Genomic DNA, 16,585 nt, shown 5'->3' on the forward strand with positions numbered 1-16,585 from the left:
AGTGAGTGAAAATGCCTCCAAGTGTGGCCACTGGCCTGGGACCGCTGACACGTGGCACGAGATGCTCCACGGGCCTGTTAACCCAGCATGGCAGCTTCCATAGTGTCGTGGCTCAGGCCGTGGATCACTGGTTTGCCTCAGAGTTAAAGCAAATGTCTTCATGCATTTACGTTGAAAGGCAGGTACTGTGTTTGGATCCCAGAAACAGTATTTCTGACCCTCTGTAATTTTTTTTAGTTAAACAAATATGTTTCTGCATTATCACAGAAAATACTTTTGTTTCTTTACGTCATGGTTAGTTGGTTTTTCTGAAAGAAAGTTTAACTGACATGAAATACAGTGAATGGGTATATATTAAAACAGAGATTTACTCCCTTACGAGCAAATCAGAAATGTTTTGCTTATGGAATGAGACAACTCCTCTGCGCATTTTGGAAGGTCTTGACCAAAGGTCAAGAGTGAGGTGGGTTGAGTGCAGTGGGGTTGGGGGAGGCAGGTGTGAGCCTGGGCAACAGCGGAACCCACTCAGATCCTGCAGACAGATCCAGAAAGAGAGACTGTGTCAGCTCTTTGTTCACAAACACAGGCCCACAGCTCCCGGATACTCTCATTTTCTAAGTGATGCCAGAAACCACCAATTTTTAAGTGAAATCTCCCAATTTAATTCTACTTTGAAAGAAATGATCAACTAAGTAAAAATGCATCTATGAGCTCAGCCTGGACGTCAGGCGATAGTCTATGGATCTGATTGAAAATTTCACCTTTATACACCATGATGTGGCCCAAATTCAGTCATGGCTGTTTCAGTTTAGTCCCGCAGTGGGGAAGTGGGTGTGGTTGGGGCTGGGGGGCCTTCACGAGCTATGGGGCTCTAAGAGTCTGCCGTCAGAAGGATTCTGCGTAGCTGGTCTGGTGTCTTCCATCTGGACACCAGGAGCATGTGGTCTTGCCAGGAGGTTCTTCACCCCGGAGGTTCCAGGTTGGTTCCTTGGGACTCTCTCAGGAGGCAGAAGGTGGGCTGTGAGCCATGCCCCCAGAGCTGCTCCACCAGCATCTCAGTGGATTGGACTTGTCCTTGAATTTTGCTGGACAGACAGAAGTTTGAAAACCAGTGCATTCGCGGCAGGGTCCTGTTGTTTCTCTTTAGTGTGTAGACTTGAAGGAATCTCTCCCTTCCTTTTTTGGCAGTGTGATGTTTGGCCTTGAGATGCAGAACTCGTAAACCTAAGATGAGTTCTCGATCAGCTACCTCCATTGGAACATTTCGTGGTCCCTTGTCTGGAGTTGAGATTGACTTGGCTCTCCTTACTGTGTGTGGGTACTTATTTCTGGAGCTTAATTGCAAGTAGTCAGTGAATACACTGAAATACTTTCCTCTGCCTTTTAAAGGGAATTGTTCTGGAAGGTTTCTAGGCCTGGTTGTCATCGGAGAAGCACTCTCCAGGGAGAAGGAGCAAGAGAAGTGGTGCTGTATTGAGTGCCATGTTGTCATCAACGACCCAAAGATGGAAGGACAGACAGACACCGTGAAATTCCTTTTTGTTTTTCAGGTGTTTGAACCTTATGTGCCTAAAGCTGGTATAAAATGAGGCCTGTGGACAGATGCCATGCTTAATAATGACTTGACAGGGGTCTGACTGGGCATTGCAGTGGGGAAGAAATCACCTCCTTGACACCGTACCCACACAGCAGGCATCCCTGCAGGTAGAGCAGGCCCAGAAGTGCCTGGCACGGCAGTCAGGGTCCCAGCAAGGGAGGTGTCCCCCCCGCCGCACCCCCAAGTGTTTGCAGGCGTCTTGTCGTTGTCCTTTTTCACCTTTCCGGAGTCCTTTCGCCCACCGTAACAATGTCAGCAGTGTCTGGAAGCCTTTTGTCTGCTCGGAATTCACGTAACGAAAGTGGAACCAGGCCAAGGAAGCCCCGGCAGCCACTCTTGGGAGGCGCCTCCTCCCCAAGCGTACCTTTGATAGGTGGCTGTGTGGGATTGAGGTAGAGAAGGGGAAGAGAAGCACACAGGACAATGCAGGCACCAAGGGCCACCGAGAGAGGGGGTCACCCAGCAAGACGACTGCTCGGGGAAGGAGCCCTGGAGTCAGCACCCACCCTCACCCTCCTCTCTCCTTTAGATTTCTGCCGTGCTCGCCATTGGTTGAGCCCAGTGAGAAGCTAGAAGGTGCTGGAGCCAACAGGTGCAGCCCACATGGGTGCCTTCCCAGGAGGAGAGCGGGGCAGAGAAGTGGTATGGCAGGAACACGGTGGGCACGGGCTCCAGGAGGGGATCCGCAGATGGGAATGTCTCCTCTGCTCTGTGCAGATGCTGCCTTCTGTGGGGTCTGAATGTCCTATTGTAATACGGATCTGGCTAAGGCACACAATACCCAGAGGACAACCCCAGGGTGGCTTCAATGGTGGCACGTGGAGAATACAGGAAGGAACGTGAGTGCTCCCCTTAGTGCCACATTGCCAGCCCTGGGCTGCTCCTCCACGTCTCTAAGATGCCACACGCCTGGTCCACCTCCCCAGGCTGCTGTGAGGCCTGGTGCAAGAGCAAGCGTGGGAGCACCACATGGCACTGTCATGCAAAATGTGGGCTCCAAATGATGCTGTGCGTTTCTAGGGCGTTAGGGCGCGCCCGTGCCCTGAGTTGGAGCTCTCAGAACATCAGGGATTAGGGGCGTGAGAAACTGCCTCAAGACCCTACATGTAAGCAGGGGAGCCCAGACTCGAGGCTTCCAAGCCGTTGCGCTGTGCTCCTCCCACCTGAGCCCCTTGGATGCCAGTAGTCTGCCGCGGTGGAGTTTTGGGTGCGTGCGATGTTTTGTTTCGTGGTGGTGATTTTCTGGCTGGAGTGGTTTTTGTAATTAATGTGCATGCAGATCGCCCGGGATCTTACTAAGAGGCAGTTGGTGGGTGGGGCCTGGGATTCTGCATTTCTCTCATGCCTCTTGGCAATGCTGCTTCTGTAGGTCCTAAGACCACGGCCTCTGTGGCTTTCCCATCCTTCCCTTCCTGGGGCATCACTGTGGGCTTTTTTCTGGAAGCAAGCAGACCTGCCTATGACGTTCAGAATGTACTCAGTTCAGACAACAGCATAAAATAGGTATATTTTCTTTTTTTAAGGCAAAACTCTATTCTTCAAAGCCAAACGCCTCATTGTTGTTCATCGCTGATTGGGTGTAGGGCTCGTACGCTGGCTTCAGCTCGTCATTCCCTGGCTTCCCAGTGCTGCACGGGATCGTGGTGAGGCCACTTGTTTGAGGGGAGCCCTGGTTCCTGCCTCTGGCTTCTCATCCAAATCACCGGCGTGCTTTTGAAAATGCATCTTTTCCCAAGCCCCATTCCCAGAGCTTCTGAATCAAAATCTGTGTTTTTTGAAGCCTCTAGTTTTAAAAAGCTCCACAGGAAATTCTGGTAATTGGCCAGATTTAAGAACTGCTAATATGGGCTGCGTATTTATTATAAAATCCTGCACTTTGAAAAACTTCTGTTGAGACAGTTTAGAACTTAGTTGGTTCTGAACTAAAACAATTGGAAGAAAATTTTTTTTATAAAAAGCCCTAATACCTCCGAAGATCTGCAAACAGACCTAACAGACTAATTCACTGGCAGCAAGGTATGATTGGCTGAGCTTTAGAGAAAGGCACTTAATTATGTTTTTGAGTCTAAAATTGGTATGACCAGATAATAATTCATTTTGATGTTGAGCAACTGATTCAAATCATTAAGTATACAATGGAATCATTTTTCATCACAGCCCATGTGCTCTGCGAAGTCACGCAGGTTATTTTTCGTCTGCTTAGTCTTTTCAAGGTTAAGAGTAAACTTATCTGGTTGAAGAGCCTGCATTTCCTCCGTGTCGTGTCTAGGGACTTTGATTTGTGTTCGTCATAAAGTATGGCTTCCCCATGAAAATAATCCTCTGGCACCAGACAGTTGACTCTCAATGGGTGATCATTTTCTGTTCCGTTGGTAGGGTGACACGGCCAGGCTCCCGGAGCCACCATCTTGCCGGCCTGCCGGATCGCGGTGCCTCTGCCGAGACCGACTGGGTCTTTTGTCTTCTCTTCCACCCAATGTTGCGATTGCACTTGGGTTGCGTCTTTGTATAGGGTTGTTCTGTGCGAGTCATCTGCGGCATGAGGTCCCTTCACATTGCTTTGTCAGGCACCATCGAGATTGGCGTCCGCCTTTTATTCCTCCCAAATATCTTCTGTCTGGCACGTCCGTTTGCCATGCAGGCAGGACAAGGGCTGCTCTCGGTGGTAAGGTGCAGTGTGTGCCAGCGCGTGGGTCCCGTAGACTGACTCGCGCTGTTTCTGTGGTCTGCAGTCCGCGGTGGTGTTCACCTGACTTGTTTATTCCTAGGGAATGTCACTAGTGCATCTGGGTCTCAGATGGCAAGCGGCATCAGCCTGGTCTCCTTCAACAGCCGACCCGACGGCATGCACCAGCGCTCCTACTCAGTCTCCAGTGCCGACCAGTGGAGTGAGGCTACGGTCATTGCAAACTCGGCCATCAGCAGTGGTAAGAGGGGGCGCAGCCCCACGGACCCGCAGCCACCTCGAGGTCCTTCGTTGTAAGCCGGGGGCTGGACAGGACGCCCTAAGCTCTCATGCTCCTCTGGGAGCGCGGCACCCCGTGGGGCGGCTGCAGCGGACTCACACTTTGCCTTTCATCTATGGAACGTTTTGTCCTTGCTAGGCTGTCTTGCCCATGTCATCTCATCTGTTCCTCTTCGGCACAGGGAGGAGGTGGTCATCCCATTGGGTCAGTTTGGAAACTGAGGCTGCAGACAGGGCAAGTGGCTTGCCCAGGGTCACGTGACAGAGCTGGCAGCACTGAGAAATAGTATCTGATTTTATCTCCCCAATCACACTGCCCTACATGGCGTGGCCTACACGTCTACACTAGTGCACATTTTATATCATCAGGGTGAATTCAGTCTCCTTGGCTGTTTTCCAGAATTCCTGGTGTACCCTCTAAATCCTGGAGTCCCCTTTGTAATCCCTCAGTTTTCACATTCCTTCAGCATTATTATTGTTACTATTATTATTATTTTGACGAGTGTAGCCAGCTTTTCGGGAAACAAGCGTGCACGTTGGAAATGATCTCGCCGTCTGTGTGGAGCGTGAGTGACGCGGCACCGAGGGCACCCTGGCGACTGCAGCAGGGTTTGCCTGTGGCGTTTTGTCTCTGGCCTGTTCACCGGTATTTAAAGGAATTCCCACTGTTGTATGTAATCTATCAGACAGGGTTTTAGAGTAATCTTAGCATAATTTGTTCTAATTAAAAGATTCAGCATCAGGTCTTCCCTGTAGACCCACCAGCTGCTGCGGCAGGACGTTTGCTTTGGGTAAACATCATCCTTATTTCTAGTGGCTCCGCAGACACCACCGAGCAGAAGCCTTAAAGGAAGACATCTCCAAACCGAGCCTCCAAAAGGAGACGCGGAGTCAGCGAGGCAGCTCCACGCCATAGCGCTGCCAGTCTGGAAAAGCCTGTGACTTGGAGCAGACACACAGAGCGTCACGCGCCTGCCCCGGCTGGCCCGTTCCCAACCCAGCGTTGGGGCTCCTTCCTTCCCTCAAAAGAAGGCGCTTTGGTAGATGGCAAAGATCTGCCTGCAGCCTCTTCAAGGGCTCTCCAAGGCTCTCTGCCTCATCTGGAATCACAATGAAAGCCCTGAAAACCCCAAACAAGAAGTTTGAAGTTAGGATAAATTAACCGTCTACAGTTTACTCTCTTTGTAACCATTGCGTGCCCCAGCAGGCCTCGTAGTCAGCCTTTCATCAGACCTGTATGTGCTGCAGCTGAAGCCCCGGGCGCCACCTGCCCATCAGGCAGCCTAGCATGAGCTTCTGTACCTCCATGAGCCTCCGTTTTCTCATCTGTTCAATGGACACGTTCTCCCCTCCCTTACGTAGTAGTTAGGCGTGTGCCACAACACAGGACACTTGGCTCTTCATGACTGAAGAACTACTGTTATCACGGTTCCTTTAGGAGGAGCAAAGAGTCCACATACTCACTTCATTATCAAATACTTTATAATCTTTAAAATATATATTATCAATGACTATTACTATTTGATAAGGTTTCATTCTGTGGCCGCCTTCTGGTGAAGGTGTTCTTGCTCAGGACCACGTTTGAGGGTGTGGGGAGATCCACGCTGGGCCTTCTGGAGCCAGGTGCACAGGTGACACGGACAAGGCCTTGCCTTACCAAGCAGCCTCTGCTGAGTGAGAGTAGTTGAGGTACCAGTAATACAGGTCTTTAAGTATTCATCTAAAATTCATCCTGTACAGATTTTCCTTTTGCACACGTACCTGTTTGATAAAGACTCACTGGGAAACTTTCCCTCTACTGAGTAGCTCTTTCTGTTGAGCTGTTCGTACGTGCGATGGGCGTTTCCACACTGCCACGTCGTGAGACTCTGCTTTCCAGAGCCTTGGTTTGGTTGGAAGTCTCTTTCCACAGAGGTGGGCCGCGTTGTCTGCACACACGCATTTGTACAGTACCCATGCGAGTCTAAAGTCACCTAAGTTTGAATGCCGGTTTTTTATTCACAAAGCAATTTCTATAATATTAACACACGTGGGTGTCCATTAAAGACCAGTGTGCTCCCTGACCTCGTAAATCTTGAACCCTGAACACAGAAGATAAGAAACAAGCAAGCGGATGCCCCAGATGTCAGCCTGCTGAGGGACATGGAAGGAGAGCTGTAGGGAGAGTCCAGGACTGAAATTGTGCAGGTCGTTTAAGGATTGATAGAGTTGATCAAGGAAAGCTTCCCAAAGAAAATCAAACTTGAGCAATGCTTAAAGAACCAGATGGATTTTTTGTGCAAAACAGCAGGAGGAAGTTATTACAAGCGTTGGGGCACTTTGGACAAAGACCCAGAGAGGAGGAAAAGGGAAGATGGAATAGCCACGAGCTACAATGAAGTGAAAGGTGATAGTTGGGGTGCAGAAAAATGAGGAGAGACCAGAAGAGATGAGTGTTGAGAGCCCAGCGCTGCCAGATTAGCATCTGATTTTCAGACTTGGGAGCTGACATTTTACAGAGCAAAGATCCGGAAAGACAGCAGAATGGTGCACAGAAGTCTGATTCCTACAGTTTTATGGGGATCTTGGTTGATTCCTGCATTTTCTACGGATTAATAATATGTCATACCCAAAATATTTTGAAAAGGGAGATGATAATAGTAATAATAAGAGCTACAGTTTATTGAGGGCTTTATGTAGATAATCTCATTTGATCATCACAGAGTAGATCCAGTTGTTACCTCCCTTCTACAGGGGCTGCCTTTGGTACATAAGAGTTAAATATCACCGGCTCAAAGTCACATCCTAGGAGGGGCCAGGATTCAAACTCAGGTGGCCCGATTCAGCTCTCCATCACTGCATGTCAAGGTGTGCCTCCAGGAGCAGCAGCAGCAGCCACCCCTGGGAACTGCTTAGAAATGTCCATTCTCAAGCCCCGTGTCAGTCCCACTGAATCCAGTCCTCGGGATGGGACCAGGCAACCTGTGTATAGCAAGCCCTCTGGGACCACGTGGCATGCTGAAGCTTGGGAACCACTGCTCTAAGTCCTCACTTCCCAAAGCCTGGTCCACGGACCACGTGGCATCTGCCAGCTCCAGGGATTTGACTGGTGATGCAGAATTCAGGCTCCACCCAGACCTGCTGGACCCATCCTTGTCTGTCTGCGCCGAGGACACCATCCCGGCATCCCTCTGGTTCGCGTCATTCCCGTCTTCAGTGCGCTGATTCGTCAAGTGGCTAGACCCCAACAATTTTTAGTGAACACCAGGGCACGGGATCTGATGGACAACTTCAAGAAGACGTGTTTATGAATGGATTTCAAGGCCTCAGTCTTGACAAACCGTCCCTGCAGGGCTTAGAAAATAATCACAGAAGAAATAAACATGATTAAGAGCTTTCTGTCATGTTCTTTCTTCTTAAGTTGCAGGTCATATTAAGTTTCCTCTGCCCCCACTTTCTTTTTAAATGTATCTGCCTCCATCCCTAGTCTTTGGTTTGGATTTCAGAGTCGCTCACTCTGTGCTAGCAGCAGGAATGAATGGGGAGAGCCTAAGCAGCTTGGGAAGACAGACGCCCGTGTTGGCAAGTTTGCCTTCCCATTGTCGCGCACTCTTACTCTAAAACATAATAATCATAACAACATTGGGATTCACTGTTTCTCTGCCCCCCTGTCCACCCTAAATTAAGACTTTGGCTCTGGAGAACTTTTCAGAACTCTCTAGATACACAGGTCCCCCCGGGGTTTCTGCCTTTAAAGCAGCTGTGAGAAACTCCTAATTAGATAGATTCCTTTGTAGGGGCAACCTACAAAACAGGAGGTGCTGCTTAAATTAAGGGAAGAAGAAAAGAATCCATTTTGTGAAATGGAATGCCCACTGCTTTATGACTATTACTGTTGTAAGGTTTCACATTTAAGTACCTGAGGTTTAAAATTAAATGTCTAATATAATTTGGCGTTGCTAACATGAGACCCGCATCTGCCCTTAGAGAAAATGCAGACAGCTCGGTTCAGGGTTTCAAATTGCCGTCTGCCGGCTTGCAGGCAGCACAGAGGATTGGATCCCTCCTCTGCTGAGCACCACATGCTGCTGAGTGTAATTTTTTAAATGCAGAAACATATTCATCTTGAGCCTCTGCATTGAAAAAGGCTGTTCCAGGAGTACATGAAAAATTAATTTTTTTACATTTTTTCTCACTCTTCTAAGTGTTTGACAGAAGTAATTTTTGCAGCAAGAGAGAATAAAAACTGGTGGCTGTAAATTCCTGTCCTGCAACCTCTTGTGTAGATTCTTTATGGACCCAGAATTGATCTACATGTCAGATCCTGTTGTGGTTTAAACTGTTTATCACCGTAATGGCAGTAGTGAGCCCGTGAACACCAACTTATAATCCTGGGTGAAAGAAATTGGTGTTTGCAGTCAATGAAGGGGCAGCTTTGCTTTATTGATAGATTCAGAACAATTATCTCTGCAACAACTATTGGCTGAGGGTTCTCTTGAATCTTACTGGAAGCCTGTAATTTTTTTTGATTAATCATTTCCTCCATAGGTAATTTCCTCTGGAAGTGTTAGCCACGAGTCAGCATCACTGTGGGTAGCGGGGGCCCTGGGGTGTCGTTTGTAGCATACTTGGCCGTCCTATCTTACTTCGAGGCAAGATGCATCACACCTGTCCTCAGGGCCAGAGCGCTTACCTGCCTGCCTACCTCCTGAGTACCTGAGTGAGCCTGGCCAGCCCTCCCCGCTGGCTCCTGCCTGGGCCAGCCTCAGCTGGTGGCCTCAGCTGATGCTGTTGCCGTGGCAGCCTCGCTTCCCCAGCCCTGAGCTGTCAGTTTCTTCTGATAGCTCCACCCCATCCCCGATTGCTTCAGTCCAACAGTTTATCTTCTGCCACGCCGACTGGCCATCACTGTTAATATTGCATTTCTTCACATGACTCTTCCGTGTGGCTCTTGAGCCTCACTTCCCTCGGCCTCCCCCAGGCCACAACGCGGCCTTGTCACCATCGAGCACAAACACCATATCCATCTTCCACGTGGAAGGAGAGCATCGTGTGTGTATGCGCGTGTGTATGCTCTGGTTCCTGTTTCCTTCTGGCCGTGTAATCATTGTGTCTTTCCAGTAGACTCTGTGGTTGTAAAGCAGCTGATCCTCAATGGAAAGCATTTGAGTTTTTGCCAACTTTTAAATGTCTTTTCTCATTATAAAAATGTTTTGCACATCAATTTTGATGATGGGGGTTCGAAACACGAGTTTCAGCTTCGGAAGCTGTCCGTCCCACACTTCCTTTTGGAGCCAATGCATTTGAACCACACTTTCCAGCAAGCATGTCCACACCGTTCATCAATTTTTATCTTTATAATTGGAGCATTTTTTTTTCTTTTTGGATGTTATACTGACAATTTTAGTGCATGACCAGCAGGCGGCGGTAATGTGATACTGCCGGTCTCTGACCTGGAAGCTTCTTTGATGGGAGGGTATCAATGAAGCGTGGTGAGGAGGAAGTACATGTGTTGACTGCCTCCCCTGTGGTGACCTTCACACCTAACACTCGTTTCCCTGGGGATCATCATCTCTGCCTGATAACTGGGCTTCCAAAAGGCTGAGAAACCAAGACCATGCTTATCATAATTAGCCAAAATTCAAACCCAGGTCTTTCTGATTTCAAAGCTTATAATCATTCCCCTCTGCTATTTTTTTTTAAAGGAGAAACGCATGCTTAGTACTAAAACATTGTATCATAAAAATTGTTTGTCTTTTGATAGCACTTGCTTTTCAAGGAAATACATTCTAAGATGGATAGACATTTTGTCTTCTCTCACTGATGCTGAAGTTTCCTTTATCAATTCTTCCCAAATCTTGGCTGGCATTCAAAAGCCTTCCCTGGGGGTTGTCATCAACCTTCAGCTTAGCTCAGTGTTAAAGGCCCCTGGGCTCTCATCTCTCAAAGCTGGGCACTCCCTGCCTCACCGCCGGGGGGCTGCTCGGCTCGCCAGGCTGGCCGGCCTAATTAAAAGGCTGACCCCGCTCCCTTCTGTGCTCGGAGCCTGCTTTCCTATCTCTGCATGTGGCCGAGGAGCAGGCAGAAGCGTCCTGGGGTAACTGGACACAGGGGGTGAAAGGTGGATTTTTTTTTCCTCCCAATCAGAATGTTGTAACTTTGTACTTTGTCTCCTTAGTTCCTTCCTATCAGCTATTTTCAGCAGTAGCTGCTGACCAGGGGAAACAGAGGACAGTGAAATGCTGCCCCGTGATCAAAACCAAACGGGGGCAGCGCATTTCATGCCCGAAGACCAGAAATCCTTATGTCGTTGCAAGGCAAATAAAAATTCTAGAAATCCTTGTAAACAGGGAGTAGAGAAGGATATTGTTGATAGTTGCTGTAGTGCCTGGACCAGACCTCTTAGTCCTCTGGCTCTCGGCGTGTCTTCCTCTATTCCAGGGGCTCCCAACCAGGGGTGATTTTGTCTCCCTGGGACAGTTCGTGATGTCTCGAGGTGTTTTTGGTTGTCACATATGGGAGGATGATGCTACTGGAAGCTAGTGGGTAGAAGCCACCAGGGTGCTGCTGAGTGTGCCGTGGTGTAGAGGCCAGCCCCCCACAGCCAAGAGTTATTCAGCCCAAAACACCAGCGGTGCCATGGTCAGGAAGCCCCGATCTGGGCAATGAAGGTTTTGCTTCTGTGGCCCCTTCCAGCTGCGGTTGCTGCATTGCACCGTAGGTCAGTAAGAATCCTTCCCAAAGAAGGGAAAGCCGGTTTCTGGTTTACAAGAGGGTTACTGCAGCCAATCCAGGGCAGTGCCTGGTCCTCAGGCTGCTTTCCACACCGCTTCTCAGAGCATCCGCCTGGGGCCACGGCCGCTTCAGCAGCAGTCCTGCTGCCACCAGCGTTGACGTGATGTGACATTCATGGAACTCGCTGCTTGCCGGGCACAGGCCCCCAGGAGACGAGCGCCAGAGACTTCCCCATTTTAGATGAAGCAGGGGCAGAGGGCAGTTGGGCCTGTTGCAGCAGCAGGTCGGTGGGCAAGGCTAGATTCAAACAGGCTGCGTCGTAATTGTCACTAAGCTGTTCCCCTGCCCACCCGACCCGCCTCCAAGAACACTGGGTGCTCAGCGTGTCCCTCCGCTGCGTGTATGAGGACAGGGAGGGTGAGGCCATCAGATGTGTGGATGCCACAGCTGAGACATAATCTACATTGAAATCTCCAGATTTAGAGACTACAAAATGGGTCAAAACTAACAAAGTGAAACAGATAAAATCTTGAATTCAGGCTCAGTAAACCAGCTTTACAGATAATGGAATAGGAGTACTGGACCCTGGTGGGGAAGACCTGGATGTGGTTTGTCTGCAGAAATGCTTTCAAGACTTAACATTCTGCACTAAGGACGAGAGAGGTTCTGAACGTCTCACTGGACTCCGAGGATCCTTTCGGGGCCCACATTTTGAGAAAGACATAGGCAGACTGGGAAGCGCATGAAGTGAAGGGCCGGGATGGAGGGAGGGGCGTGAAACCCTCAGCAGCCAGCTCGGCTGAAAACCTGGGAGGGCCGGAGGAGCCTCTCGGGAGGGCGTTGTCCAATGGCTGCCCATTATATTCTTGGGGGCGATTTTTTAAAAGCTTGTTCCTGGGACCAACAGCTAGAGATCTAGTCCATTTGGCCTGGGATGGAGCGCTAGCCATGGAATGTCCCCCAGGGGTTTCAGATACGCAACCAGGGTTGAGAGGCTCTTTCAGAGGGACCTGAATGATGTGTGTGACTGGTGGTCATAGGACAAAATCTGATCCTGATTCTGTGTAAACCCAGACAGTTGAACTGGGAGCAATGGCTAGGAGTTGCAGGAAAGACATCTTTTTGACACCAAGTAGTGTGATGCAGTGAGACCGTTCCCAGTGACTGTTTCCAGCTTTCTCCTCTGGCATCTCCGCCTTCCTCTCCCTTGCCTGAAGGCCCTCTGCCTCCTTTCCCAGTGAAACGGGGGAAGGTGCCCATGTCTCTCCCATGCCAAACCCATATGCCTCTCCAGCCTGTGGAGCTACCGTGTATGATCTGTTCCTGCCTGGACATGGGGTGGGGCATCCCTTCCACCTCTGAACCCATCACCTCTCGTCTTCCAAAGGACTCTGCTTCTGCGCACACCCTCTCTCCTGTCCCAGCGGTTTCAGCTTACACACCTGCTCGGCCATCGCTCAGCCCAACACCATGGCCCTCCGCAGTTTCCACCTCTCCTCCTACTTTCCTTCTCACCACACATTCCAGGACACTCATCTGTCCTCACTGTCCCCAGCTACCACCCACGTTCTCTTCGACCCTCTCCCATGTGTCGTCAGGCCAGCACCCTCCAACACTGCTCTCATCCGCATCAGCCCCGGGAGCGCTCCTTGGTTCCCGTGGTAATCTTCGTAGTGGAAGCCCCGCTGACTCCCCGTCTTGCTTGAAACCCTCTCTCCTCTGGGCTTTTCTGAAGACACCCATGGGTTTTTCCTGCTGCTCTCTGGCTGCCCCCTGTGTCATCCTCCTTTTACCACTAGACCCCAGATGATGGATGTGGCCCAGAACTCAGCTCTCTCCCATCCTCCCTGCACTCCTCTTGAACTAGGCCTGACCATTTCTCTAGACTCAGAAGATACCCAAGTTCACATCCCCAGCCATGACCACTCTCTCCACATCGAACACAGGTAACCAAATGCCTACTCGTGAAAGGCAGTTGGGCGGCTCATGCTCAGTGTGTTTGAAGAACTCCAGCTTTCATCCACAGCATCTGTTTCTCACCCACCTTTTCACCATCTATCCTCCCGATAGCTAAAGACACACCCAAAGCGTCACGTGCACACCCTCCCTTGGCCTCACCTCACAGTCTGTTCATTTGCTTGGTTCCCTCCACTTGACCTCCAAGAATACAGGCTGGGTCTGCCCTGTACCTCCACCTCCTCTGTGTTCCCCCAGTCCTTCTGCTGCATCAGTCGTAACTTATCTCTGGCCTATCATTCTTACTTCCCAAAAGTTGTCTCTCTCTGCAGCCAAATTCACCTTTTAAAAAAACAAAGCATGAGCCAGATTGCCACTCCCCACACCCACTCCAGTGGCTTCCCACTGCCCATGGAATATATTCTCAATTTCTTGATTTCTGGCTGGCAAGGCCCCAGCTGGTCTGACCCCTGTTTCTTGACGGCCTCTCCACGGCTCCAGCCGGCTGCTCTGCTGAGATCTGGGATGAGTCATCCACCAAATGGTTCAGGCTTCCGCCCAGACGTCGGGTCCAGCGTGCGCACATCGCTGCAGACAACCCCTCTCCATCCTGTTCTTCGCGGTTACCCAGACTTTTCTTATCTTTCTCAGCAAGTATTGAGGCTTGACTTACTCTGGGCACATTCTTGTTTGACACCTACCCCATCACTAGCAGTCATCCTGCCCCTGCCATCTTGTATGGTTTTCCTATCGTCTGTCACTATCCGAAATGATCCTGTTTGCTTATGTGTCTTCTGCAAGAATTCTAACTCCACCAGAAAGAGGGGCTTCAGGGTCTTGTCTGTCTCCACTTTCTTGACTACCTGGAGCTGTGCCCAGCCCGTCATCACAATGTCATTGCCCAGGAATTATGCTGAGTTAGTGAGCACACTTGAATGGCATCCCCAAATAGGAATCGTCCAAGTGGTGGCAGGGGCGGGTGGCTTGGTGTATTTTATTAGACTTGCAAAATGAGCTCCAAGGCTCCCGCCAGTTCTATATGATATAATTATTTGAATTTTTAAGATTAAGTATCTTAATGCTTTGCATATTGCTTTAGAAACTCGTTCTTAACAGAACCAGTGCTGGTGCCCCTTAAGACAGAGCATGTTGGTCACCATGTGTACAGTGTATGGCAGAAAACACTGGGAGCAGTCTCAGCAACAGGTTCTTACATTAGTATCAGTAGTTAGAGTGGAAACTGGGTTTCCTGCCTTGGATCATCTTAGCCTGTTCCTGAATCGTAAGTAAAGTCAGTGGTGTAAATTAATAGGGATTATGTAGATTAGGTACATTTCACAGCAGTTATTTCATATGTAACTTCATTTAGTCCGCAAGTATTTATTGACCACTTGTGGCCACCCACTGCCCTGGCCCTGGGAGTGGAGCAGGAATCCCAACGGAGTTCCCAGGTCTCTGCAGTTGCAAAAGAAGAACCTACGGATCATCACTAAGGAAACAAATTGAAATCTGCTTTGTCAGGTGGTGAAAAGTAAAATGAGGGTGAGCAGGTGCGAGGCATCCGTTCGCGTTCTGAAGTCAAGTCGTGCATGCATGAGTGTGTGAATTACTGTGTTTTCAACTGAGACCATCACAGCAACGTATCTGTTTGTCGTTCGTTCCATTCATTCGACAAACATATAACTAGCACTTTATCATGTGCAGTGGTGTCCCAGGGTACACTGGAAAGTGACCCCAGAGAGGATGGACGCATCAGTGGGTCCAGTTCAACAGATGCTGCCAAGAACTCAGTAGGCTAAAGGGTGTGGGATCCATGCAAAGGGAAGGGTATGTGCGGCTATGGAGCTTTGTTGTGGGGGGCGGTAGGAAGGACAGCCACTGAAGGTGAGGCACGGAGGAAGAAAGGAGGGTTCCAACCCAGTCAGGAAGAGTGAGGAAAAGGATTCTAAAAAGGATTGCCCGTGAGGCTGAGCCAGCAGAATGCCCTAATGGATGTGGCCCAGAACTCAGCTCTCTCCCATCCTCCCTGCACTCCTCTAGAAATAGGCCTGCCCATTCCTCTGGACTGAAGATACCCAAGCTCATATCCCCAGCCATGACTGCTCTCATCGTCTCCTAGGGAGGAGAGGAATGTCATATGAAAAGATCCCTCTTGAGTCAATCTGGGTTATAATCTGCTATGTAGACAGATTATGCCAGGCTTAGTTAATCGAGAGCAGAGTGGGCTCACTGCAGACAACCCACGATTCCCCGGGTTCCAGAAGTCTAGGAGCCGTGGGTAGAGCCGTCACTGAAATTCGCATCTCGTTCCTTGGTTCCTTTCTCATTTGCTTGGCCCAGTTTTTAGTCAGGTCACTTCTCATTGGCCTTAAGGCAACAATGTGTCATTAACTTACATTTTAGGCCGGGCGCAGTGGCTCACACCTGTAATCCCAGCAGTTTGGGAGGCCGAGGCGGGCGGATCACCTGAGGTCAGGACCAGCCTGACCAACATGGAGAAACCCCGTCTATACTAAAAATACAAAATTATCTAGGCGTGGCTGTGCATGCCTGTAATCCCAGCTACTCAGGAGGCTGAGGCAGGAGAATTGCTTGAACCTGGGAGGCAGAGGTTGTGGTGAGCCGAGATCACGCCGTTGCACTCCCACCTGGGTAACAAGAGCAAAACTCCGTCTCAAAAAAAAAAAAAAAAAAAAACTTACATTTTAAAAATTTCCCAGCATACAGAAATCTAAAATTTTACAAAATTATTTAGCGTTTTATTAATTTTTTTAGTCCCTGTGTTTGCAGGTGCAAATTTTGATTTTCAGGGGGACTTTTTAAAGATAGAAAGCATCACTGACTACCCTAGCTTCAAATTATGAATAGGTAGTACAGCACAGAAAGATTTGTCAGTTTGAGACCAACCTGGGCAACATGGAGAGACCCTATCTCTACTAAAAAATTTTCATTTAATTAGCTGGGCCTGGTGGTGTGTGTCTGTAGTCCCAGCTACTTAAGAGGCACATGTATTTGAATATTTGCCAAATATATGTGCTGCTTCTCCAACTGGAAGGAAAACTTTGTGATCTTTTGTGTTCTCAACATTAGAAGGTCTGATTTTATAATGTACATTTTTAAGCAATACAGGACTTTTTTTCCACATGACTTTATACCACTCTTGGGACAGGAAAATACTCACTTTGTATTTCTGTGATTTGCTCAGTTGCACAACCTAGGAAGCCAACAGGTTAAGAAACCTCAGTCGTACTGTCTCGCTGGTGACTGTCAACTGTTCGAATAAAATTGGTCAAATCTTTCTCATTTCCTCCGTCACTTCCTTTTGTAGATTTTATAAACACATGCAAAAAGGC

The 16,585-nt window shown here is 49.2% G+C and overlaps 1 protein-coding gene across 9 annotated transcripts in view; it reads left to right on the forward strand.

Moving 5' to 3' along the window:
• Window positions 1-16,585, forward strand: part of AGAP1 (ArfGAP with GTPase domain, ankyrin repeat and PH domain 1) — a 642,723-nt gene that overhangs the window by 435,311 nt on the left and 190,827 nt on the right. For 6 of the 9 annotated variants that reach the window (XM_007966740.3, XM_007966741.3, XM_073020155.1 and 3 more), the window contains exon 12: window positions 4,366-4,524. The exons of the other annotated variants lie outside the window; for them this stretch is intronic. In XM_007966740.3, coding sequence (XP_007964931.1) covers window positions 4,366-4,524 — 159 coding nt within the window. The remainder of the gene's footprint in view (window positions 1-4,365; window positions 4,525-16,585) is intronic. 9 annotated transcript variants of the gene reach the window in all.

Source organism: Chlorocebus sabaeus, chromosome 10 (genome assembly GCF_047675955.1).
Source record: "Chlorocebus sabaeus isolate Y175 chromosome 10, mChlSab1.0.hap1, whole genome shotgun sequence".
NCBI classification, from domain to species: domain Eukaryota; kingdom Metazoa; phylum Chordata; class Mammalia; order Primates; family Cercopithecidae; genus Chlorocebus; species Chlorocebus sabaeus.